At 38.3% G+C, this 26,837-nt stretch overlaps 1 protein-coding gene across 1 annotated transcript in view; it reads left to right on the plus strand.

Moving 5' to 3' along the window:
- Positions 1-26,837, plus strand: part of GUCY2F (guanylate cyclase 2F, retinal) — a 96,825-nt gene that overhangs the window by 39,701 nt on the left and 30,287 nt on the right. The window contains 3 exon segments of the mRNA XM_045068288.1: positions 2,435-2,566; positions 8,520-8,609; positions 25,150-25,326. Of these exon segments, the coding sequence (XP_044924223.1) occupies positions 2,435-2,566; positions 8,520-8,609; positions 25,150-25,326 (399 nt within the window).

Genomic DNA, 26,837 nt, shown 5'->3' on the forward strand with positions numbered 1-26,837 from the left:
CATGGGAGTTTTTTTTTTTTTAATTAATTTTTTTTAGTTTTTTATAAACATATATTTTTATCCCCAGGGGTACAGGTCTGTGAATTGCCAGGTTTACACACTTCACAGCACTCACCAAAGCACATACCCTCCCCAATGTCCATAACCCCACCCCCCTTCTCCCAACCCCCCTTTCCCCAGCAACCCTCAGTTTGTTTTGTGAGATTAAGAGTCACTTATGGTTTGTCTTCCTCCCAATCCCATCTTGTTTCATTGATTCTTCTCGTACCCACTTAAGCCCCCATGTTGCATCACCACTTCCTCATATCAGGGAGATCATATGATAGTTGTCTTTCTCTGCTTGACTTATTTCACTAAGCATGATACGCTCTAGTCCCATCCATGTTGTCGCAAATGGCAAGATTTCATTTCTTTTGATGGCTGCATAGTATTCCATTGTGTATATATACCACATCTTCTTGATCCATTCATCTGTTGATGGACATCTAGGTTCTTTCCATAGTTTGGCTATTGTGGACATTGCTGCTATAAACATTCGGGTGCACGTGCCCCTTCGGATCACTACGTTTGTATCTTTAGGGTAAATACCCAGTAGTGCAATTGCTGGGTCATAGGGCAGTTCTATTTTCAACATTTTGAGGAACCTCCATGCTGTTTTCCAGAGTGGCTGCACCAGCTTGCATTCCCACCAACAGTGTAGGAGGGTTCCCCTTTCTCCGCATCCTCGCCAGCATCTGTCATTTCCTGACTTGTTGATTTTAGCCATTCTGACTGGTGTGAGGTGATATCTCATTGTGGATTTGATTTGTATTTCCCTGATGCCGAGTGATATGGAGCACTTTTTCATGTGTCTCTTGGCCATCTGGATGTCTTCTTTGCAGAAATGTCTGTTCATGTCCTCTGCCCATTTCTTGATTGGATTATTTGTTCTTTGGGTGTTGAGTTTGCTAAGTTCTTTATAGATTTTGGACACTAGTCCTTTATCTGATATGTTGTTTGCAAATATCTTCTCCCATTCTGTCAGTTGTCTTTTGATTTTGTTAACTGTTTCCTTTGCAGTGCAAAAGCTTTTGATCTTGATGAAATCCCAATAGTTCATTTTTGCCCTTGCTTCCCTTGCCTTTGGCGATGTTCCTAGGAAGATGTTGCTGCGGCTGAGGTCGAAGAGGTTGCTGCCTGTTTTCTCCTCAAGGATTTTGATGGATTCCTTTCGCACATTGAGGTCCTTCATCCATTTTGAGTCTATTTTTGTGTGTGGTGTAAGGAAATGGTCCAATTTCATTTTTCTGCATGTGGCTGCCCAATTGTCCCAACACCATTTATTGAAGAGGCTGTCTTTTTTCCATTGGACATTCTTTCCTGCTTTGTCGAAGATTAGTTGACCATAGAGTTGAGCGTCTATTTCTGGGCTCTCTATTCTGTTCCATTGATCTATGTGTCTGTTTTTGTGCCAGTACCATACTGTCTTGATGATGACAGCTTTGTAATAGAGCTTGAAGTCCAGAATTGTGATGCCACCAACTTTGGCTTTCTTTTTCAATATCCCTTTGGCTATTCGAGGTCTTTTCTGGTTCCATATAAATTTTAGAATTATTTGTTCCATTTCTTTGAAAACGATGGATGGTACTTTGATAGGAATTGCATTAAATGTGTAGATTGCTTTAGGTAGCATAGACATTTTCACAATATTTATTCTTTCATCCAGGAGCATGGAACATTTTTCCATTTCTTTGTGTCTTCCTCAATTTCTTTCATGAGTACTTTATAGTTTTCTGAGTATAGATTCTTAGCCTCTTTGGTTAGGTTTATTCCTAGGTATCTTATGGTTTGGGGTGCAATTGTAAATGGGATTGACTCCTTAATTTCTCTTTCTTCTGTCTTGTTGTTGGTGTAGAGAAATGCAACTGATTTCTGTGCATTGATTTTATATCCTGACACTTTATTGAATTCCTGTACAAGTTCTAGCAGTTTTGGAGTGGAGTCTTTTGGGTTTTCCACATATAGTATCATATCATCTGCGAAGAGTGATAATTTGACTTCTTCTTTGCCGATTTGGATGTCTTTAATTTCCTTTTGTTGTCTGATTGCTGAGGCCAGGACTTCTAGTACTATGTTGAAAAGCAGTGATGATAATGGACATCCCTGCCGTGTTCCTGACCTTAGCGGAAAAGCTTTCAGTGTTTCTCCATTGAGAATGATATTTGCGGTGGGTTTTTCATAGATGGCTTTGATGATATTGAGGTATGTGCCCTCTATCCCTACACTTTGAAGAGTTTTGATCAGGAAGGGATGCTGTACTTTGTCAAATGCTTTTTCAGCATCTATTGAGAGTATCATATGGTTCTTGTTCTTTCTTTTATTGATGTGTTGTATCACATTGACTGTAAATCATGGGAGTTTTATTTATAACCTTGTTTTCCTAATCCTTTCACAGAGAAGAAGTTTTACCAGTGTAAGCTTCCAGATCACCTCAGAAGTCCAAAGTGGAAGGTTTCCAAGGTTCCCCTTTTCCTCAGGGAGTCTAACTCCAGCTACCTATGAAAACTCCAACATATCCATTTATGAGGTAGGCTATCCAACAGCTATCTTATCTGCTGCCTTCTTGGTTTTTAAAATGAGACAGCGATTTAGGACTTAGTCTTTGGGTAAAAATATTGAGGCTTTTGGAAAATCTTTCCAGTTTTTTGTTCGCTATCCACTCAGGGACTTGTTTCGCTAATCTTTTGAACAATGATTTTCCTCAGCAACTGGTCTACTTATTTATGATTTCATTAATCTTTCAAATCCATCTATTTATTGTGCATGTGAAAAAATAGTCAGGGGGTGCTTGGGTGGCTCAGTCAGTTAAGCATCTGCCTTTGGCTTGGGTCGTGATCCCAGGATCCTGGGATAGAACCCCATATCAGGCTCCCTGCTCAGTGGGGAGCCTGCTTCTTCCTCTCCAGCTCCCCCTTGCTTGTGTTACCTCTCTCACTATCTCTCTCTGTCATAAATAATTAAAAAAAAATTAAAATCCTAAAAAAAAGTCGGGAGATCCATGCAGTTTATCATGTCATTTATTCTAGAAATAGAGTATAATAATAAAAGAAATGACTTCCTGACTTCCTGAGACACCTGTTTGTGATGGAATGTCTAGAAATATGTTTGTGTAAAGTTTTGGGCAAACCCTTCTCTTCAAATTCTAGTTGTTCTTCCTATACCTGTTATCCTCTGATATTACTGAAATCTTTTAAAAATTATTTCTTTTTTTTCCTCAGCCTGTGCTCTCTATTGGAGTAACAGGTGACCTGCTGTGTAAAATGGAAATTTTTTTTAAATTTCACTTAAGTTTCTGTCTTTCAAGTTTAAGAGGCCGCTCCTGGCCCCTTGTTCTTAGATACTGGAATTTGGCAACCAGAACAAATCTTGCAACAGCTGGAGAGATGAACTGTTTCTTCTCAGCAGGAAAGAGTTAAGCAGGGGGTAAGAGGGAAACTAGTCCCTCCTAAGTGATGTCTTCCCAGTGTGCTTTCCTTGTTTTGTTTGAAGATACTCCCAAAAGCAGCAAACACTTTCATCTTCAATAGTAACTACAAAGAAAGTCCAAAACTGGACAAAATGAGTTTTTTGACTGTCGAACGTATTGAATGTTCCGAGTGAGTGTTTTCCTCCATTGGCCAAATAATTGCCAGATGCTTAAAACGCCAAGATTGGTATGATATATATTTGCTCAGTGTACCTGAGGGCTCTGACTTAAATTTGTAGCAGGAAACCTCCGGATCTTGCCTTGAAGCTCATTGACTCAAAGAGGAGATTTGCTTCAAGTGTAAACTTGCGGTTTTGGGGAATTGACAGCTCTACTCTCTCAAAGACCAAAACCAAGATAATCACATAACTTTTAAATGTCAAATGCAGTGGACTGATGGCTTTATGAGTATAAGGACACTGCTAAGATTCTGAAATAAATTTCAGTAATCTAGGGTGGTCTCTTGGGTTTTTATCTGTAAAATGAGGGGTTGAACCAAATTTTTAATCATGGATACTCGTTGGAATCTCCATGGAAACCTGAAAAACATATCTGTGCATAGCTTCTGCCACTAGTAACTATGATTGGTTGGTATGGGGTGGGCTCAGGCATTGGAATTTTTTTCAAGATTCCCTATGTGTGTAGCCAGGGCTGGGGATAGATGGATTAAGAGATCTTGAAGGCTTCTTCTGGCTCAGATATGCTATATGACTCTCTGACGCTATGGAAGAATTTATGTATCGAGGTGTGGTATGTTTTGTTTGGTGGAGACAGAAGGTTATAGTGTAGAATTGAGAAAGGGAAAAAATAAACATCTGTACATAACTGGCCTATAAGAATCTGTCAGATATTTCCACCTCTTGGAAGGAGGCAGAGAGTTGAATTAGTTCCCATAATGACTATGGTTCAGTCAGAGCATGAGGATTTCTCAACAGTGGAGGCCAAAGGGAGCCTTTATCTGCACAAAAGAAGGGTGTTAGTGAGAATAATACCACACTATGAAGTCGAGATTGGGCTGATGGCAGGGTGTGAAGGAAGACCACAGAAGAGGAAAACTGCCTGGCTAGGGCTGAAGAGAACTGTAGGAAGAAGTGTAAGTTAATTGAATCAACAGATCAAACAAAGAGGTTCAATTTGCTTTCTGAAACTGTCCTCTGTTGGGAATGTTTTAAAGAAGATCCGTTATCTTGATTCTGTGTGAAATAAATCAGTTTTTCATAAGAATTGTCACTGGAAGATCTGCAAGTTCCAGCCAATGGGCCTGGAGGAGCAGATGACTAATAGCAAAGGACAGGCTTCCCCAAAGGACAGGAACTTCTATCAGTGATTCCCACTTTGATTGCACACAGAGATGCGTCCCTACCTTAGCAACCGCACCAGAAAATCCACCCTTCTTTCATAGATCCTCTTTGAGAGAGGATAGGAAAGCCAGGTGAGCAGACCGCTGGGAAGAGAAAACTCCCCAGATATGGTGGGAACATAGCACTGTCTGCTCTGATAGCCACAGTCTAGGGGAGAGGGTGAGGTTGGCATGAATGCAACCCTGATAGGCTCAGCAAGAACCCACTGAACTTACCCTCCCTCTTATTAATCTCTGACTCCTTCTGCCTCTCAAACTCTCTCTATGTTTCCTTCTTTGTCTCCTTTCTCTCACCCCTTTCCCTGAACAGCCTCCCCATCATCTTCCTTTCCCAGAGCCTTTTTTCTTCTATTTTCTCACCTTCTTCTATATCTCCTAGAGCTCTGTCTCCATGCACCCCCAACATCTCCTTTCCACCAACCACTTCTCTCATCACAGAATTGTCTAGCTCTGTCCATTAGAAAACTGGGCCTCAGACCTACTAAGTGGTTGCTCTGAGGCCACTCCTGAATTTGAGGCACAGCCAGATCCAGGACCTAGTTCTCTTGACTCTTAGTTAATGCTCCATGGCCTTAGTGCAAAACTGATGGACTTTAAATTACTTCTAAAAACTTTAGTGGCTAGAGTTGGATGTTTCTTCCTCTTAATTAAAAACTGAATGATGAATGAAGTATTTTATCATTCTCTCTCTTAAAAGAAAAAACAAAACAAATAATGCATGTGTGGTGAAGATAAAACCTGCCTGTTTCCTTCCTTTTCCTCATTATTCATGAAGTAGAACACACACAGACTCAGTAAAAATCTGCTTATAAAGTTTGTGGGAACTATTTCAATCTTGAAATAAATACACACAAATCTCCAAACCAAAGAAAGCCATGAGAGAAAAGAGCAATAAAGTAGAAAGTGGAAAGGGGAAGAGACCTTGGTTCTGTTACTACCTAGCCTTCTGACGTTGGGCAAGTCACTTCATCTCTTTAGACTTCACTTTCTTTACCAAAATACGAAGGGATTAGAACAGGGATACCCAAGACCCTTTCCAGCTCTCAAATTTGATGATCTGGCTGGGGGGAGAAAAAGGCTTGGCTTAATGATCTCTAAAAGGTAATAAGCCAGAGAGAGGCTATCCCCTCTCTATAATAAAGCTGACTCCAGGAAGACAGTATCAGGTACTGGTCAGAGGCAGAGTTAGGGTTGCAAGTCCTGATGTCAGGTTGTGCACTGCACAAGGGCACCCGTATTTAAGAGGGTACTATTCACATTACAGACATGTACTAACTTAGAGGGGTGCAGGGTTGGGCAGAGAGGTTCTGAACTCCAGCCTAGCTCAGAAACAGGGCAGTGGGGTTTAGTTCTCATAGCTACATTTATATGTGTACATTCCACTATGCACATACATAGCCACTGGTAAAATAAAACATATGTGCACCTGATTATATGCTACCTTGACTATTTTCCAGGAGTTTTTTGAGGTTACTCCTTTCTTCTGCCTAATAATCTTGGAGGTCCAATTTCAGCTTCTCTCCTCCACTTCTACAGCCTGACTCCAAACCTGACAAAGAGGCTCCACCTGGCAGGCAGGGGTTGGTGGTATGCAGACCAGCCATGCTGCCAGTGGAATGTGTTCCGTGGTATCTGGAGGATGTAAGAGTAAATGAAGGCATGGCACATGCATGTATGTTTTCAACCAGGGCTGCCGCCCAACATCGCCCAACTGCCACCAGCTGTAAAATTATATTCTCACATGTTGATTTGTTTATTCATTGTTCCTTGTGGGAAAACACCCTTTCTAATTAGCACAAAGGTGCCTTAACAGCTAGTAGTGACCAGGGGCCATGGAAAATGGTTGCAAAGGTGCTGGAAAGGCTTTATTGCCCTCCACTATATCCCGCATGTTGCTGGTTTTGTGAATTCCCAGTTAGAATTTTTGTCTTTCGGCTGAAACCTTGGCTTTGAGACCTGTAGAGGGCAAAGTCCCCTGAAGGCTAAGCCTTTGAGCTCGAGCTCTGACCTGGCCCTCCTGACTCCTATGATTAAGGAAGTTAAATGTGGGCTGGAGCCTGAGACTCAGCTTTTCTAACCAGTTCCCAGGTGACCGTGATGCAGCTGGCCTGGGACCAGGCTCAGAGAATTTCCCAGCAAGAGACCAGGAAGGCTGCCTTTCATGCTTGGCCATTTTGCTGCAGGCAGGTGCGGATCCTGGACTAACCTTGCTGGACTCTGTGGGCACTGAGCCTGGCTGGCACAGTTCTGTTCAGCTGCCAAAGACCTCCAAGAGCCATTCCCTAGTTAAAGGGTTTCAAGCTCCTCAGCTCGAAGATGCCCTCTAACCCAGAGTGTGGGCGTGGAACTCAGATGCCCGCAGCTCCCATTATTAGCCTTTGCCTCTGGCAGGTCTCCAGATGCAGTGCCACAGCTGGATATATTCCTTAATAAGAGAATGCTTACACTCTATTCCTGGAATTTGACTGCACAGAGCTCTCTGTTTTATTATCTCTCCTTGCCGACAATTTGATGCAGCCTGAAATGGAATCTCCAGGCTCTTGGTAATAGATGTGAAAGCACTTTGAAGGGTAAAGAGCGCTGTGCAAATGCAAGGCATTATTATTATTATCAGGGAGAAAAGGAATCTGTATTTGTATTGCTTTTCTAAAAAAAATTTGGGTTGGACAGAAACGAAATAGGGCTTGATGACTGATTAGTCCTTGAGGCTATGAACAGAGAAGAAAATTATCAATCAGGTGATGTTAAAGTAAAGACAATAAAATAATTGTTTTTGACTTGACAGCAGCCTTAGAAATAGCGGCTTTGTACTTAAAAAGTCAGAAGTAGACTTCTGAAAGGGTCTAGCTTACTCATATTACTAAAGTAGTACATTTGTGCATCCAAATAAGAAATGTTTAATCTACACTAAAACCAACTGGTTTATGATTGAAGCACAAGAGGCCCCCAAAATGGCCTGTCCCACAGGAGAGAAATGGAGCAAGGTAAATGCAGAAAAATGTTTGCTGCATTACATCTCCCACCATGGATGCCTGAAGGCAGTAAGAATTGCAACCACCAACCATCATCATTAATTGTGGCGAACCCAGTACTACACCACTTAGGTATGAATAAGTGAAATGACCTAGCACTTTCTACAGTTAGTGAAAGGAGTCATTGCAGAGAGTGATAACTTTCCTTTTCTGAAGTCTGCCTACCTGCTGTGGTTTGCCTGTCTTGAGTTAACTGGAATTTTTACCTTTCATTTCTCTGCATGACCTCCTTTGTAAAGATTTGATTTATCTATCATCTATCTATCTATCAACTATCTATTTACTAGAACAGAGAGAGAGAGTGATTGTGGGGGAGGGCCAGAGGGAGACTCAAGCAGACTCCCCGAGGAGCATGGAGTCTGACGCTGGGCTCATCACCCTGAGTTCATAACCTGAGGCGAAATTAGGAGTCTGATGTTCAGCCAACTGAGCCACCCTGCTGTCCCTGAGTGACCTCATTTTTAGCTCAGACACAGTGTGTCCATGTGGTGGAGTGTGATGGAGGAAGAACAAAGCCTGTTTGAGTTGATGGTCTGATTATAAGCCCTTCATATGGAAGGGACATTGCTCTAGAGCTGTTGGCAACTAAGTCTCATCACTCTTCTCTGCCTTTTCTTTCTAGGGTGATTGGGTGTGGCTGAAAAAGTTCCCCTTTGGAGGTTTTGGAGACCTTAAGTCCATCAAATCCAGTGCAAGTGATATGTTTGAAATGGTATGAGAAATCCTTGTTTATGTACATTCCCACTAAAACCAATCCTTTTTCCGAAGTAACTAACACCAGCTGTTAGGAAGACCCTTAACAAGTAAGTGTGGGGAACACTGCGACTGTCTTGATATGACCATGTGATGCTATGGCAGAAGTATAGACTCTGAAGTCAAAGAGACATGAAGGACTCCCTTCCTAGCTCTACTTACTTAAGAGCTATTTTAACTTAGGCAAGTCACCTAAACCCCTGAGTCTTACTTTCCTTATTTGTAAAGGAAGTATATTAATGTCTACTTCCAGGTTTGGCATGAGGATTACAAGAGATAATACATGTATAGCATCTTGCGCATTTCCTGACATACAACTTCTTTGTAAAATGGTTGCTATTATGATTATTATTAAGTACATATCCCATAGTCATTCAGAATCTCCAGTTGCCAGGCCTAGAAAAGTTATCTTGTAATTATGACTTGCATAAGAAAAGTGGTGATTTCCCAAGTCCCACCGATTTTGTTTAAAGAGTCCTTGGGTGGTTTGTTTAAGGGAGGATTCCACCCAAACTGTTTAAAATCTTGGCTCCTTCTTGAGCTTTGAGTCTATAAAAAGATTCACAGAGACTGTCTCTGGTTCCTTCAGACTCAGAAGAGTGGGAGTTTTAGAAAGTGATAATGGATTTCTTCACATCTATGAAGCAGGCAAGTTCAAATCAATCCAACAGGTATGAATCAGACACCTGCTACATCCCAAGCACTGTACAAGTGAGAAAACAAAGGAGAGGAGGAAATGGGAGATATGTGGCTTACCATGGACAGGGTGTATTCCAGGGATCAGATGAGATGCTGTGATTTGATATTTCTCTTAGGTATGGTTTTGATGCTTGGCGCTGACACTAAAACAATGAGAGATGAAATCAGAAGGGCGATCAACGTCAGAGCTAGAATGGGCAATCCCACACTGGTTTGATGATCCAGGATGCTAAACAGAGAGCTAACTTCAAAGTTGGGTGCCCAACAGGGTCCAACTTAGGGGAAATAAGATAGGTATTGACCCAAGATAGAATGTGTCCATGACTTTTGGGTAATTTTTGATTTTGATATGTTCTCAAACTTATAGAAGTGCTGCAAGAATAATTCAAGGAATTCCTGTATACCCTACCCAGATTAAGCAATTGTTCACATTTTGCCCACTTTTCATTCTCTGTAAGCTTATGTATATTATTTTTTCTGGACCATTTCAAAGTAAGGTATAGACATCCATCAGTGTGTATTTCCTTTAAAAGGCATTCTTGTGTGTAACTATCAAAATTGGAAAATTGAACACTAATATAATAATATATAACTATTGTCCATATTTTAATTTTATCAATGGTCAAAATAAATGATAGCTAATTTTCCCCAGGCCAGTTTCCAATCCAGGATCATGTATTATAGTTAATTGTCTCCTTAGTGCCTTTCATTTGGAACAGTTTCTCTGCCTTTCTTTGTTTTTTCTTCACCTGGATATTTTTGGAAGAATTAAGATCAGTGATTTGGTAGATAGTCTCTCAATTTGGGTTTATCCCATGTTCCTCGTGGTTAGATTTAGTTTATGTATCTTCAACCAAAATACTACAAAAGTGATGTTATGCTTTTCAGTACTTTTTATCAGGAAGCATACAATAACAATTGTCACATTGTGATGTTAATTTTGATTACTTGGTTTAGGTGGTTTCAAAATCTACTAAATCTCTCCAGTATGGTTACTGTCTTTTCCCCATTGTAATTAGCACATAATCTAGAAACTGATACTTTAAACTTGTGTAAATATCTTGTTTTTCATCAAACATTTGCTCACTAGTTTTAGGACCCATTGATTTTCTTTCTCTCTTTTTTAAACATTTTAAAAATTTTAATTCAATTAAGTAACACATAATGTCTTATATTGGTTTGAGAGGTACCCATTGATTTTCTAACTCCAGTATTCTTTCTGTGTTTATCAGTTGGTGTTGTTAGAAAGAGCCTTACCTTTTATACTATTTATTTATTTATATCAATGTGCATGTACCGATTTAAATTTTATTCAAATCTATCTATCATCTATCTAAAACCATGAATTTACAGTAATGCTTCTAATTATAACTGAATCCCACAGTTAATTTTGTCCTTTCCCCTTTCCATACTGTGACTCCATTTTTAAATAGTGAGAAAACTGGCTCTCATTATTGTCATAACATCTTTTTACATGTCCCCTTACTGACTCATGTGGCCATGTCAGGTGCAGATAGCAACTGAGCTCTAGGGACAAGGCCAGAGTTTTCCAGAATTTATCATGTGAAAGGCCCCAATTCCTTTCTAGTACTTTTATAAAGCAGGAGATAGAACTCACTGGGCCATCACTGTGTGTCCAACACTGCCAATTTATGTGCCTTCATGATGTTAATATGTTGAGACTGGATACTAGGAGCCAGACTGGAAAGCAGATCTTGGTGAGCCAGCTATAGAAAGGAGCCCTGCACAGTGAGATGGATGTTGTTGAAAGGCAAACATTTGGAGTCAGAAGGCCAAAGGACTGATAACTTTCAACATCCCTTTAGGGCCTTAATTTCTGCAAAATTGTATGTAGGAAAATCAGGCTGTATCTCCCAGGCTCGTGCTCTTCACCACCGTCTGCAACTGTCTGGCATATTTCCTGTGCCACCTAATACCTCGGTTACTTTGTTTTTTGCCATGTAATCTCTAGTCATTTTTTTTTCCATTCCACTTTGGCCACCCACTGCTGTTATTATACCCTGGGCTCTGTCATCATCTCTAATTGCTACTGAAAATGCTTTGCCTCCAAAATCATAGATTCAGACATCATACTCTGACTGTAACCTCCTTTTGTTTCATATGTGCCTGTATTTTACATCAGGCCTTCCTGCCTACTGACCTCTGCTTTCTTCCAACCCACAAACTCTTCTTTTGTCTTCTTTTGTGTTAATTTTAGATTTCATAAGCCATCATTTGAACACGTTCTTATTTCTCACTTTCTGGTCAAACATATCTGCAAAATTCAGATCTTGGACAATCTTAACTCTTGACTTTCACTGTGCCTGCACTCGAATAGCTAAATATTGTGGCAGAAAGTCATGCAATAAGGTATATTGTTTTCACTATAAATTCATGTTTTTCTTCTTAAAATGTTCTTTACCACTGTCTTTTAAGTCCATTATACTTTGTTAGTTTGCTTTCTACAATTCATACTTCAGAGATTTTTCCATGCTCCTTCAACCTCCAATGTTCTTTTCCTTTATTTTAACTATTACCATCCTGCTCCAAACCACCATCAACTTCCACTAGAGCTAATGCAATTATCTTTTTTTTTTTTTTTTAAATAAAGATGAGTAATTTTCTAAAAATCCATTTTAAGCTCACAACAAAATTGAATGGGAAGTACAGAGTTCCCATATGCCCACTGCCCAAACTACACACATGGCCTCCCCCACTATTAACATCCTGAACCAGAGTGGTACATTCATCATAACTGATGGACACCTTGATACATCATTATCACCCGAAGTCCATAGTTTACATTAGGGCTCATTCTTGGTGTTGTATTTTCTGTGGGCTTTGACAAATGTATAATGACATGTATCATTATACATTTACATAATAGTAACATGCAGAATAGTTTTAATGCCCTAAAAATCCTCTGTGCTCCACTTATTCATACCTCCCTCTCCCTAATCCCTGGCAACCACTGGTAATTGTCTTTTAACTACTCTCTCCACATCTACTTTTATCACTATCAAATCTTTTCTCCATTTTGCAAAGTGGTCTTTTCAAAATAGAATCTGATCTTGTCAGTTTTCTATTTCAATCTCTTTAAATAGATGCCTATTACTCTTTTCTTTGTATGATGATTTCAAATTACAGGTTCAATTTCTGGAAGAGATAGTGGGCTATTCAAACCTTTTATTTCCTTTTGTACCACTTCTGGTAAAGTTATGGCTTAAAAGAAAATTGTCCATTTCATATATGCTGTGAAACTGACTGGCACAAAGATGTACCTAATATGCTCATGCAATCTTCTAAGTAGCCTTGGGATCTATTGTGATGCCCCTTTTCATTCTTGATATTGATAATTTGTGTTTTCTCCCTCTTGATCAGTTTTTCTAGAGGACTATTGATTTTTAAAATCTTTCCTAAAGATCAATTTTTGGCTTTGCTGATTTTTCTCTAGTGTATGTGTACTTTCTATTTCATTGCTATTTCCTTCATTCTACTTTCTGTGGTTTTTTAAAAGATTTTTTTATTTATTCATTTGAGAGAGACAGAGAGCAAGCAAATCATGAGCAGGTGGGAGGGGCAGAAGGAGAGGGGGAGGCAGATTACGACTGAGCAGGGTGCCTCACATATGGGGCTCCATCCCAGGACCCCAGGATCATGATCTGAGCTGAAGGCAGACACTTAACTTACTGAGCCACCCAGGCACCCCTACTTTCTATGTATTTAATTTGTTGCTCTTTCTAATTCCTAAAACTGGAAACCTTTCTTATGTTTTAATATAGTCACTTAAAGATAGAAAATTCCTTCTAAATACTACTTCAGCTATATCCTGGAAATATTTCTTTTCTTTTTAAAACCTTTTTTTATGGAAAATAGCAAACATATATGAAAGAAGCAGAATAATATAACCAAACTCCATATGCCCATCATCCAGCTTAAAAAATTACCAACATTCTACCATTATTATTTCATCTCTAACTTGGTTATTATTGCTATTGTTCTTATTTTGCATTTTGAAGTACTATTATATACATCGAAATGCCTATATTATAGATCTATGATTTTGATAAAAGGATATGCCCACATGGTCTAGATGGTTATCATGATATGGAATAGGGATCAGCAAACTATGACCCATACGCCAAATCTGTCCATGGCCTGTTTTTTTTTTTTTAAGATTTATTTATTTATTTGACAGACAGAGATCACAAGTAGGCAGAGAGGCAGGCAGAGAGAGAGGGGGAAGCAGACTCCCCACTGAGCAGAGAGCCCGATGTGAGCCTCCATCCCAGGAGCCCGGGATCATGACCTGAGCAAAGGCAGAAGCCCAACCCACTGAGCCACCCAGGTGCCCCTGGCCTGTTTTTCACAGCCTGGGAGCTAAAATTGTTTTTTTCATTTTTAAATGACTGTAAAAAAGGGGGGGGTGGGGAGAATAAAGCTTATGCAACAGAAATAGTATATGATCTCCAAAAAATAAAATATTTATTATATGTACCTTTATAGAAAAAGAATGCTGATCCCTATTATGAAACATTTCTTTCTCTCCAGAAAGTTCCTTTCTGTTCATCAGTAAATTTGTGTCCCTCCCCCCTCACAAAGAGGGAACCACTGTTCCAGGGTTTTTCCTAATATACATTAATTTTGCTTCTTCTATAACCTCATAGAAGTGGTATCATACAGCATCCCAAATGATATTAATCCATGTTATTGTGTGTGTATAAATAGCTTGTTCTTTTCATTGATGAGTAATATTCAATTGTATGAATACAGCAGAATTTAATTATGTATTTTCCTGTTGACAGGCATTTGGGCTGATTCCAATTTTATCTATTGTGAATAAAGCTGCTAAGAATATGCTTTTTACATGTCTCTCTTTCTTTTAACAGGTCTTTTTATGGACACATATTTTAATTTCTCTTGGTTAAACACACAGGAGTGGAATTTCCATGTTAAAGTTAGTGTACATTTAGGTTTATAGGATGCTATCAAACCTTTTCCCATTTTAATTTCCTGCATGCAACTTATGAGAGTTTCCTTTGCTCTACATCATCAGCAATATTTGATACTCTCAGTATTTATAGTTTTAGCCATTCTAGTGGGTTTATACGGATATCTCACTGGTTTTTTTTTTGTTTGTTTGTTTTAAAGATTTTATTTATTTATTTATTTGACAGAGAGAGAGAGATCACAAGTAGGCAGAGAGGCAGGCAGAGAGAGAAGGAAGCGGGCTCCCTGCTGAACAGAGAGCCTGACGCGGGACTCGATCCCAGGACCCTGAGATCATGACCTGAGCCGAAGGCAGCGGCTTAACCCACTGAGCCACCCAGGCGCCCCTCACTGGTTTTTAAAGAAAAAATTTTTTATTAAGTAATCTCTTTGCTCAAGATGGGGCTTGAACTCATGACCCTAAGATCAAGAGTTGCATGCTTTACCAACTCAGCCAGCCAGATAGCCCTCATTGGTTTTTAAAAATTTTTCTTTTTCTTTTGTTAATTTTTAAATTTTTTTATTTTTAGAGAGGGAGAGAGAGCGCGCACCAGCAGGAGTAGGGGTAGAGGGGCAGAGGAAGAGGGAGAGAGAGAATCCCAACAGGGCCACATGCTCAGTGCAGAGCCCAACACAGGGCTAGATCTCTGGTCCCTGAGATCATGACCTGAGCCGAAATCAAGACTTGGACGCTTACTTAACCAACTGAGCCACCCAGGCACCCCTTACATTTTTATTTTTAATTGTGATAAAAACCTAACAAAATTTACCATTTCTAAGTATACAATTCAGTAGTGCTAAGTATATTTACATTGTTTTGCAAAAAATTGTCACAACTCTTTAGTATTGCAAAATTGAAATTCTGTATCCATTAAACAACTCCTCTTACCCACTCCACTCTAACTCCTTGTAACTGCCATCTGTTTTCTGGTTCTGTGAATTTGACTGCTTAGGCTGTCTCATATGAGTAGAATCATACAACCTTTATCTTTTTTTGTGACTGGCTTATTTCACATAGATATCATTGTGTTTTTAAAATAGATTTTTTATTCAGGTTTAATTAGATGTTCTATTTAATGAATTTTGACAATTGCATGCATCTCTGTAGCCACTCCCCAAAACAAATACAGAATGTGTCCATCATCCTAGAAATTTCCATTATCCTTCTCTGTCAAAGCCCGTAGTCCAGAGGCAACTACTGTGCTGATTTCTATCACCGTAAATTAGTATTTTTTTTCTGTTCTTAGATTTCATATAAATAAAATAATGCAATATGTACTCCTATGTGCCCGACTTTCCTCTCTCAGCATAGTACTTTTTAAGATTAATTCATGTTTTTGAATGTAACAGTAGTTCATTTTTAAAAATAGCTGAGTAGTAGTTCATTTTATAAATATATCAAAGTTTATCATTCTCCTGCTGATGAACATTTGGCAAGTTTCTAATGTTCTGGTGTAATGAATAAGGCACCTATAATCTTTTTAACTGTGAAAAACCACAAAATTAGCATTTTAACATTTTTTTTAAAACAAAGAATTGACTTTAATTTCAGGAGTAGAATTTAGTGATTCATCACTTACATGCAACACTCAGTGCTCATCCCAAATGCCCCCCTTAACTCTTTTTAAATATACAGTTCAGTCCTGTTAAGTATAATCACATTGTTGTAAGCAGACCTCCAGAACTTTTTTTTTATCTTGGAAATCTGAAACTCTGTGTCCATTAAGCAACAACTCTCTTTTTCCCCTCCCAATTTCTGCTAACATCATTCTACTTTCTGTTTCTATGAATGTGACTACTCTAGACACCGTATATAACTGGAATCATACAGCATTGGTGTTTTTGTGACTGGCTTATTTCATGTAACATAATGTCTTCAAGGTTCATCTTTGTGGTAATGTGTCACTGGATTTCCCACCTTCTTAGGGCTGATTAATATTCTGTTGTATGCTATTCACTCATTCTTGATTTGATTGCTTCTCCTTCTTGGCTATTGTGAATAGTGCTCCTATGAATATGAGTTTGCAAATATCTCTCTGAGACTCTGTTTTCAATTCACCAGGTATATACCCAGAAGTGGGATTACTATATCATATGGTAGCTCCTTTTTTAATTTTTTGAGGAATCTTCACACAATTTTCAACAGTGGTTGTATCATTTAATTACAATCTTATCAACAGTACACAGGCTTTTAATTTCTTCATATCTTTGCTAGCACTTATTATTTTCAGGTTCTTTTTAAAATTATTGATAGTTGCCACCCTAGTGGGTGTGGCATGATGTTTCACTCTGGTTTTGATTTGCATTTCTCTGATAATTAGAGATGTTGAGTATCTTTTAATAGGCAACTATACATTTTTTACGTATTCTTGTGAACATATATGTTCATTTCTCTTGGGTAAATATTCAAAGAGCGGACTAACTGAAAGGTGACTGGCTGGCTTAGTTGGTAGAGCATGCAACTCTTGATTTCAGGATTGTGAGCTGAAACCCCACATTGGGTGTAGAGTTCAGTTAAGAAAATAAAATCTTAAAAAAAAAGGATAGACTAAGTGAGTCATAGAGCAGATGCAAGTGTAACTTTATATTAAACATCTAACCAGCTCTTCTAATTGGTTATAACATTTTACGAAATATATGGATGTTCCATTTGTTCTAATTTCTCAGCAACATATATCTTTTTGATATTTGCCTTTGAGGTGTGTATAAAATGGTATTTTATTGTGGTTTTAATTAACATTTTCTTGATGGCTAAAGTTGTTGAGCACCTTTTCATATGTCCATAATTTATCTGTGTATCTTCTTTTGTGAATTGTCTATTCAAATTTTTGCCATTTAATAAAAAATTGTGGAGTTTTTTTGTCTTTTAATTTTTGAATTGTAGACATTCTTCATGTATCCTGGATATAAACCTTTGGTCAGATCCATGTTTTATAATATTTTTCCTCAGTCAGTGGCTTATTTTCTTAGTGGTATCTCTTGATTATTTTATTTTATTTTAATTATCCTTGCTTATTCCAAGATTCTAGATTTAGGATGATGACTCATCTTGAATTAGTATTTGTGTATGGACTGAGAGAGTGATCAAGGTTCATTGTTTTTCCATAGAGATATCCAGTGCTCCTACAGTAACTACTTAAAAAAAGTTCTCCTTTTTCCATTGAGTTAGCTTTTCAATTTGGTAAGAATTCACTGACTATATGTGTGTAGGTATATTTTTTTGACTCTTCTCAGTTTCACTAACTCATTAATGTACTGTACTGCTGATATCACACTGCTTAATTATCATAGCTCTAGCGTAAATCTTAAAGTCAAGTGGTGTAAACACATCTAATTTGTTCTTTTTCAAGATTGTTTTGGATAAAAACATTCATTTTAAATTTCAGTAAGTTCTAGAATCAGCTTTTTTTACTTAAGCAAGGCTTTGGGAACTTTTGATACAAATTGTATGAATTTATAAACCAACTTAGTGACAATGGACATCTTAACAATATTGAATCTTCCAGTCCATTAATGTGGTATAGATCTTCATTTATTTAAGTTTTCTTAAATTTTTCTCATCAATGTTGTGATGCTCCCACACTATATTGAGTAGCTGGTGAAGAAAGACATCCTTGCCTTGCTCTTGGCTCAATATGATTTGAAATGAAAATGATTTAATGATTTACTAAAATCATTAAATGATTTAATGTTTTACTATTGAGTTTGATGTTACCTGAAGGGTTTTTCATACATGTCCTTATTTATGATTTTCTGTGAAAAAATTTTAAATCATGAGACTATTAATTTTATCCCCAATCTTTTTTCTCTGTGTTGTTCAGCTTAGTGTATTTTTTATTGCTCTTTCCTCAAGTTCATTGATTTTTCTGTCATTTCCTAAGCCAACCTAGTGAATTTTATATTTTCTAGCTATAGAATTTCAATTTGATTCATATTTATAGCTTCTGTTTCTTTGCTGATATTTCCTATCTGTATATTCATTTTGTATACATTCTTTTACATCTTCAAATATATTTGGAATTTCCTTTAAAGTTCTTTTCTGTTGGTTACAGCATCTATATCATCTCAAGGTTGATTTCTACAGACTGCTTTTATTTTTTTGAGTATAGGTCACATTTCCCTGTTTCTTTGCATATCTAAGGCTTTTTGGTTAAAAATCGCTGAATGTTATGAATGATGTATTTTAGAAATTCTGGATTCCATTAGATTGCTCTGAAGAATGATTTTTGTTTGTTTGTTTTTGCAGGCAGTTATCTTGGCTAGACTCAACTTTTAACTTCTCCCATGTGGTATATAGTAACTAAAATCTCTGGTCCATGCTTTCAGGTTTAGTTGTTGCCTTTCCATGAGGTTCCTGGGATCTTCCCCATGCATGCAAAGATTAACATTCAGCCAAGCATTTGGGCAGATTTTTTTTTAATTTTTTATTTTTTATAAACATATATTTTTATCCCCAGGGGTACAGGTCTGTGAATCACCAGGTTTACACACTTCACAGCACTCACCAAAGCACATACACTCCCCAATGTCCATAATCCCACCCCCTTCTCCCAAACCCCCTCCCCCCAGCAACCCTCAGTTTGTTTTGTGAGATTAAGAGTCACTTATGGTTTGTCTCCCTCCCAATCCCATCTTGTTTCATTTATTCTTCTCCTACCCACTTAAGCCCCCATGTTGCATCACCACTTCCTCATATCAGGGAGATCATATGATAGTACGAGGGGAGAATTCGAGAGATAAGTGACACCATAAGACGAAACAACATTAGAATAATTGGGATTCCAGAAGAAGAAGAAAGAGAGAGGGGAGCAGAAGGTATACTGGAGAGAATTATTGGGGAGAATTTCCCCAATATGGGCAGATTTTTTAAAAAAATTATTTTAAGTATAGTTGACCTACAATATTATATTAATTTCAGGTGTACAACCTAGGAATTCACAATTACATATTTTATGAGATGCTCACCATGATAAATGTAGGTTTGAGCAAATTTTATATGTATATTTTGGGATTGAACTTGCTCTATAGCTTATTACTTTCCAGGAATTCTTCCCTAACTTTCCAACTATTATTTTGGTTTCAGCCTTTGCCTTCTGACATCTCAAACCTGCCAGGATGCACTTTCTGCCTTCAAGTCATGGGCAGTTTCGGGAATACAGTTTCATAAAAAACAACAACAACCCCCCCAAACACAAATTTTACCCATTTTAGTGTGTTTTCAGGTTTACCTTTATCTCCATTTGTGGGTTTGGTCACTCTCCACTGCCTTCATGGTTCAAAAAATATTGGCCTATATTTTATGGAGGTTTTGGTCTTTGGATTATTTAAAAGCATATTCCATTGTCTTCTGTCTCCTTTGTTTCTGCCTCTTCAAACACCTAGTAATTTTTTTAAAAATATATGGTAGACAATTCATATAAAGACACTATAGAGACTCCAGGCATTATGTTCTACCAATGAGGGTTTTCTCTTTTCATCTGTTAGGTGGGTAAGGTAAAGAAGTAAACACATTCATCTAATCAGAAACTGAGCTGAACTGAAGCTATGTTGTAGTTTTAATTAGACTCAGTGCACCTCTAGTTTTGTTATGTTTCCCAAGCATATCCCTCTGAAAGCCTGCAAGGTTCTGTATTCTCCACTTTTAAAGATTGGTATGTCCAGACTCTGCTTCAGAGCCTTTGATCCTTATTCTTTGGCCTCTACCCTTACTCCATGATGCTTCCAAATTTGGCAAATATTTTGAGGAAAAGTCCAGCCATGTGTTTGCGGCAGGCTTTATTCTTGTAAGACTTTGTGTTCTGAATATTGGGAGACCAAAGGAGATTTCAGCTCACTTTATAGAAGCTTCTTAGTCTTCCTTAGTTTCCAAATTCAGACTCTATACTGGGCTGGGGGATCCAGCTCACATTTAGGTCTCCTGAAGTTTATTAATTGTCATGCCAGTACTCCACAATTGCTAAAATTGTGCTGATTTTCTCTTTTTCCCAGCAAAGCTCTTCTGCTAGGCCAAACTTGATCTTCAGCTTGTGCCAAGGATTAGCAAATGTCCTAAGGGAAGAAAATGGCTGGCAATAATCTGCTTATCTCAGAAGGCCTCCTGCCCCTCTTAATTTCAGGGTTTTTGTTGTTGTTGTTGTTTGTTTGTTTTTGTTTTTTTTTTGTTTTTGCTTATACATATCCTTGTTGTCTTTTAAAATATATTTTTGCAATTTATCTGGGTTTTTAATATTGTGGTATCAGGAATGGTAGTCTGCCATGACTTACTATATCCTCCATAGTATAAAATTGCCTCTAATTGCCATTAATATCAAGAAAAAGCTGCTTAAAATGGTCTATTAGAGCCTTTATGGTCTGGCTCTGCCCTGCCTCTTCAGCCTTACCTCATACCACAATATTTCCCTTACCCTCTCTGCATCAGAAGTACTGGATTTTTTTTTCTGTCTTTGGACTGTGATATACTCCCAGCACAGAGCCTTTCCACATGCTCTTCCAGTCTCTGGAATACTTTTCTCTCCCTTCTTTGCCTTATCTTTTAACTCCCTTATCTTTTAACTCCCAGCTCAATTCTCACTTCACAGAAACCTTCCTCAACTTTTCTGATTGGTCAAAGCCCCAATTATACATACTTACATTATGTGCCTCTCCTTTACAGGGCTTGTCAGAGTTTCAAGTTTACATTTCTTTTTTTTTTTTTTAAGATTTTATTTATTTGACACACACACAGAGAGAGAGCGAGCACAAACAGGGGGAGCAGCAGGTAGAGGGAGAGGAGAAGCAGGTTCTCCACAGAGCAAAGAGCCTGATATGGGACTGAATTTCAGGACCCTGGGATCATGACCTGAGCCAAAGGCAGATGCTTAAACTGCTGAGCCACCAAGGCACCCCACAGGTTTACATTTCTTCATGTAATTATTTAAATTAAGAAATTAAGGACCATATACTATTTTGTTCACCATTTGTCTTGCCAACCCTTACCTCAGGACCTAACATATAGTAAGATATTCAATACATGTTTGTTAAATTAATGAAGTATTACTGGCAGGAAACATAACATCAGAAATCTTCCACTAGTACCTGGTTAATATGCTCTATATGACTATTGACCTCTGGGTGGTAAAGAGTGAATAGATTGCTGGGTGTGGTGCATAAACAGTGAGTTTTGGAACACTGAAAAAAAATTAAATTTTAAAAAAGAGTGAATAGATTGATACAAGGGTAGGAGGTCTTGAACAATAGCTCTCTACAACAAAACAAAACAAAATGAAATAGAAGAAAAGACATAGCAGTCAGTTAGTCCATGGAGGTAGAAAATCTTATTGCCAAAAATAGGTAGCAATGGCTGATATAGCAATGGCAGGTACTGGTATGGAGAATTAAATTTTGATAAGGGTCCATACCTGCCACTAGGATGGTACTGCAGCTGCAGTGCAAATAGGAATTATTCTGATGTTACAATGTCCCAGAAACATTGTCAAGCAGTTGAAGACCTCTTTAAGATCACTTAAGCTAATGCATGATTCAGGAGCATGTTCTTCTGGTGATTGTATGCTTAAAGGTTTCATGTCAGAAATAGTACTAACAAACATCTTGGGAGACAGGACAATTTAACTCTTGAACAATTGATGACTATTTTATTGAAGGGGTGAAGTACATGCCTACCCAGTAAATGTTCAGATGACTGTCTTACTAAAAAGGGTATATTCCAAACATTCTCTGCTTCCTGGCATTGTCCAAAATATCAGTAGCACATGACTGAATGTAGGTATCTACCTGGTATGGGGTCTTCTCTATTGATTGTAGCTGAGGACATATGACTCTAAAGATCTAGGGAAAACCTGGGCCTGAACGTTTTACATGCTAGGGCCACTAGTGTAAAGCTAGATTCTGTAATAAATATTTATGTCTCAAATATTTAATGTTTCAAACACAGCAGAAGTTTAATTTTCATCCAAATAACAGTACAAGGTAGGTGTTCTTTGTTAGCAGGTGACTTCTTTCCAATATAGGGATTCAGGGACCCAGGATATAACCATTTTATGGCTCTACCCTCTCCTAGGACCCTGTCATCATCTGCATTCCTCTAATCAAGTGAAAAATAACACGGAAGGCATATATTTACTTCTTAAAAGCCTTAACCTAGAAAGAACATGTATTACTTCCTCTTACATTTCACTGCTTAAAAGTCAGTCCTATAGTTATACTTAGGTTGAAGGGAAGCTGTAAAATGTGGACTAGTTGTTTTCCCAATAAGAAGGGAAATAGATTTGTGTTGAGCAGTTAACAGACATAACTTTGTATTCTGTCTTCCAAAAGAAGTTAAGATCCCAATAGTTTTTGGTGCTTGTTTCCTAAGAGATGGCACAATAAAACCTTCATAGTAAGTGCCCACTTTGTTATGTGTGGGCTGAATTTACATGTCCTCCTTAACTGGTTTAAGCTGCAGTGGACTAAGTGACTTGTAATGGGTGTCAGGCTTTTATGCTTAAAGGGCAGCTTTAACGGTCAATAGCTGCCATTCACACCAGGGATAATTTAAACCTCAGCTTGGATCCCCCTGTTGGAGAAGTAAGTTCATATTCTAAGCCAGTGTACTCCATCTCAGTTAATGCTCTCTTATGCTCTCAATGCTCAGAATAGAATAATATGTGATTTAACCCTTTCCCTTATTTCCCACATGAAAAAAAATATATATATAAAATTTGTGTATATATATATATGTCAGTGTAAACATATTTATAGGTTAAGTTTCTATAATAATTTATTACTGGTCAAATTCATCAGACACTCTTCTCTTTTCATCCTTATCTTACTTCTCTGGTATTTATAACATTTTCAGTGATTACTGTCCTAAAAGTTCATATTCAAAGGGGGAGTGATAGAAAAATAAGCTGACAGCTGTAATTTTGTACTACATTTCATTTTGTTTACCTCTGTATCTCTAGCATGCAGTCCAGTTCCGTGGACATTGTGGGTACATACTAAATGCTTCTTGTGTTAGTGAAAAAATTAATGATGCAAGGGAAAATGGAGTCAAAACTGTAGATGTTTCTTCTGAAACAAATTTTGAAGATTTTGGCCTGATGTTTATGTAAGCTATTTAGTTTAATAGATAAATATTCACAAATAGACAATCTATTCTACCTTTCATTGTATTAAACTTCTTTAGTTCTCTTGGCTCACCGAGCTGCATTTCAGAGGCCCCAAAGAATCAGGATTAAGGTCACAACCTTAGCATTCACTTAATATGCCAACAGAGATCTCTCTCTAAAATCTCCCCTTTTGACCATTGCATTAATTTTCTATTACTGCCTATGATACTGTGATTTATAGTAATATATATATTAAATAGAGTCCATGGAGGTAGAAAATCTTATTGCCAAAAATAGGTAGCAATGGCTGATATAGCAATGATATAGTAATATATATATTACTATAAATCACATACTGATGAAAAATATATATATTCTTCATCAGTATTTATAGCACAGAGCTCCTAAAACCCTTGGAATTTCCTAAGTGGGGAGAGTGGTTAAACTGTCTTTTGTTATGTTAATGAGACTTGGACCACACCTAAGGATGGGAGCTAGTTAGTTGCCTGAAAACCCACCTCGTGATTAGAAGGTTTGGTGCTTTCAGTCCCACACCCCTGACTACTGGGGAGGGGAGAGGGACTGAAGGTTGACTCTGAGGATGACCAATGATTTAATCAATCACCTCTATGTAATGAGGCCTTCATAAAAACTTCAAAGGAGAGAGTTTGGAGAGCTTCTAGGTTGGTGAACATGTAGAGATTTGGGGAGAGTGGCACACGTTTAGAGAGGTCATGGAAGCTCCACACCTTTCCCCCGTATCTTGTCCTACGCATCTCTTCCATCTAACTATTCCTTAATTATATCCTTTTATAATAAACTGGTAATCTATAAGTTAATGTTTCTATGAATTTTGTGAGCCACTTTAGCAAATTAATCAAACCCAAGGTGAGGGTCATTAGAACCTTCAGTCTATAGCTGGTTTGTAAAAGCCCAGGGCACTTGGACTTCTGACTTGTGTCTGAAGTGTGTATGGGGGAGCAGTCTTGTAGGACTGAACCCTTAACCTATGGAATCTGATGCTGTCTCCAGGTAGATAGTGTTAGAATTGAGTTGAATTATAGGACATGCAGCTGGTGTAGAAGAATTGCTTGTTTGTGTGGGGAACCCTTTCCCCCAACAGACACAGTAGAATTGGTGAGTAGAACTTTTATCACCATACCAAAATAGCACAAACATAGGCTTAACACAACACCCATTTATTATCTCACTGTTCTGCAGATCAGAAGTCTAAGTGGGATCAGCTGGGTGTTCCACTTAGTGTCATATAAGGATAAAGTCACTCTGGGCTCTTATTTGGAGTCTCTGGGGGGGAAGTCACTTCTAGGGTCAGTCAGGCTATCAGCAGAATTTAGTTTTGTAGAGCCGTAGGACTGAAGACCTCATTTTCTTGCTGGCTTCTAGCCTCCTTCCTCCAGCTTCAAAGTCAACAATGGAGTGTTGAGTCCTTAAACTTTGAATCTCTCTGACTTCTTCTCCTCCCTCCTCTTCTGATTTGAAAAGCTCATATAATCAGATTAAGCCTATCTGATTTATCTCCCTTTTGCCATAAAACATAATAATCACAGGACTAACATTAGAGATTGGAGATCATGGGGACCGAAATTCCGCTTTTCACAGTAAGCAGTCATAGGAAGGATGAAGAGAAGGGTATGTGCCCTAAACTTTGGTTCCCAATTGTGACAGGACAGTTGTGACTTTCCTCTCTCCCTCTGTTTCTAGATGAAGGACCTGCATCATGAAAATATTAACCCTTTATTGGGCTTCTCCTATGATTCAGGGATATTTGCCATTGTGACAGAATTCTGTTCCAGAAGGAACCTAGAAGACATATTGACAAATTAGGATGTGAAACTTGACTGGATATTTAAATCATCACTTCTGCTAGATCTTTTCAAGGTTAATAAAAAGACTGAGGAGGGGCGCCTGGGTGGCTCAGTGGGTTAAAGCCTCTGCCTTCGGCTCGGGTCGTGATCCCAGGGTCCTGGGATTGAGCCCCGCATCGGGCTCTCTGCTCAGCGGGAAGCCTGCTTCCTCCTCTCTCTCTGCCTGCCTCTACCTACTTGTGATTGATCTCTCTCTCTCTCTCTCTCTCTCTGTCAAATAAATAAATAAAATCTTTTAAAAAAAAAAAAGAAAAGAAAAGACTGAGGAAATCTTGGATTTTTCCTATAGATTAGAATTTAAAAGTTTTGGGGTATTTGATTTTCCTTGGATCATTGTGATGATTTCATTCTTCCAAGTTCTTTCCTAGGGTCTGCCCCCTAGCCCTTCTCATAGTCCCTTTGTCCATATCTGTTATAAGGTACTGATAGAGAAGGGACTTACTTGCCCCACTCCTTTCTCCCACTTTGAGGGCCAGATTTGTCCTTACTTTCTGTTGCCATTGAGCACTCTTCCCCTTAAGCAACCTTTCCTTCCATTCCATTTCTCTGCTTTCTAGATGTGGAAAAGTATTAATTCCCAGATCTTTTGATGCTGCTTAGCCTCATCTTCTGGTTTTCACCTTCTAAAAGGTGGTTCAGTCTAGAATTAAGCGATAGGTCTTTGCACACCATAGGTATAACTATGGAACTCAGCATGACCAGAAAGCCAGAAGACCATAGGCTCTATCAGGAAGAACTTCCATTCTCTGAGGCAAGGACTACTGAGAGTCAAAGGGGCTCATGGATGGGTCTATGGATAGGCTTTGGTGGAGTCCATGAACTCCTGGGAATAATATGCAAATTGTGTCCATGTGCATCTTTATGAGTTGAAATGGTTAATCAATGACTTGCTGAGCTTCTTGCATATTGACCACAGTCTTAACCTTTATTCTATGGCCTAACCCTTTTCAAGGTAGCTTTATAGACATTATCTCATTCCAATTCTCCATAAAATAAGTACGATTAGCCTCCTTTTACAGAGGCTCAGAGAAGCTAAATGAGGTACATTTTGTTTTTAGTGTCTGCCATACATAGTAAGTGCTCAATAAATATTTATTAGCCAAATATTAAGTGGCAGAGCTGTTAATAGAATCCAAATCTCCTGATTTCAATTCTAGTACTCTTTCCACTCATCCTATCAACAAGGTCCCATGACTTAAGGGAGAAGGCTCTAAATGACAGTTCTCTCAGGACCATGATGAATGAAACCCAAGCATTAGACAACCCCCAGGGGAAACCTCACCCTCTGCAGATTAGGCTTGGGAGTACTGGCAACTTCAGACTTTCTGAGGGCACAAGATGTAAAACATACAAATACAAAGGGGTGTCAGGCCACAAAATAGAGCCAGATACTTAAAAGGGCTCAGCATAAACAGTTCTGAGATGATTGCACTAGAACATGAATTGTATTTATATGTGAATGAGTAAACCCATCAGAAAAGAGTCCCTGTAGATCACATTTGAATGTCATATAAAGCAAGCTGC

This window comes from Mustela putorius, unplaced genomic scaffold (genome assembly GCF_011764305.1).
Source record: "Mustela putorius furo isolate JIRA1106 unplaced genomic scaffold, ASM1176430v1.1 tig00003901_pilon_pilon_pilon, whole genome shotgun sequence".
NCBI lineage: Eukaryota > Metazoa > Chordata > Mammalia > Carnivora > Mustelidae > Mustela > Mustela putorius.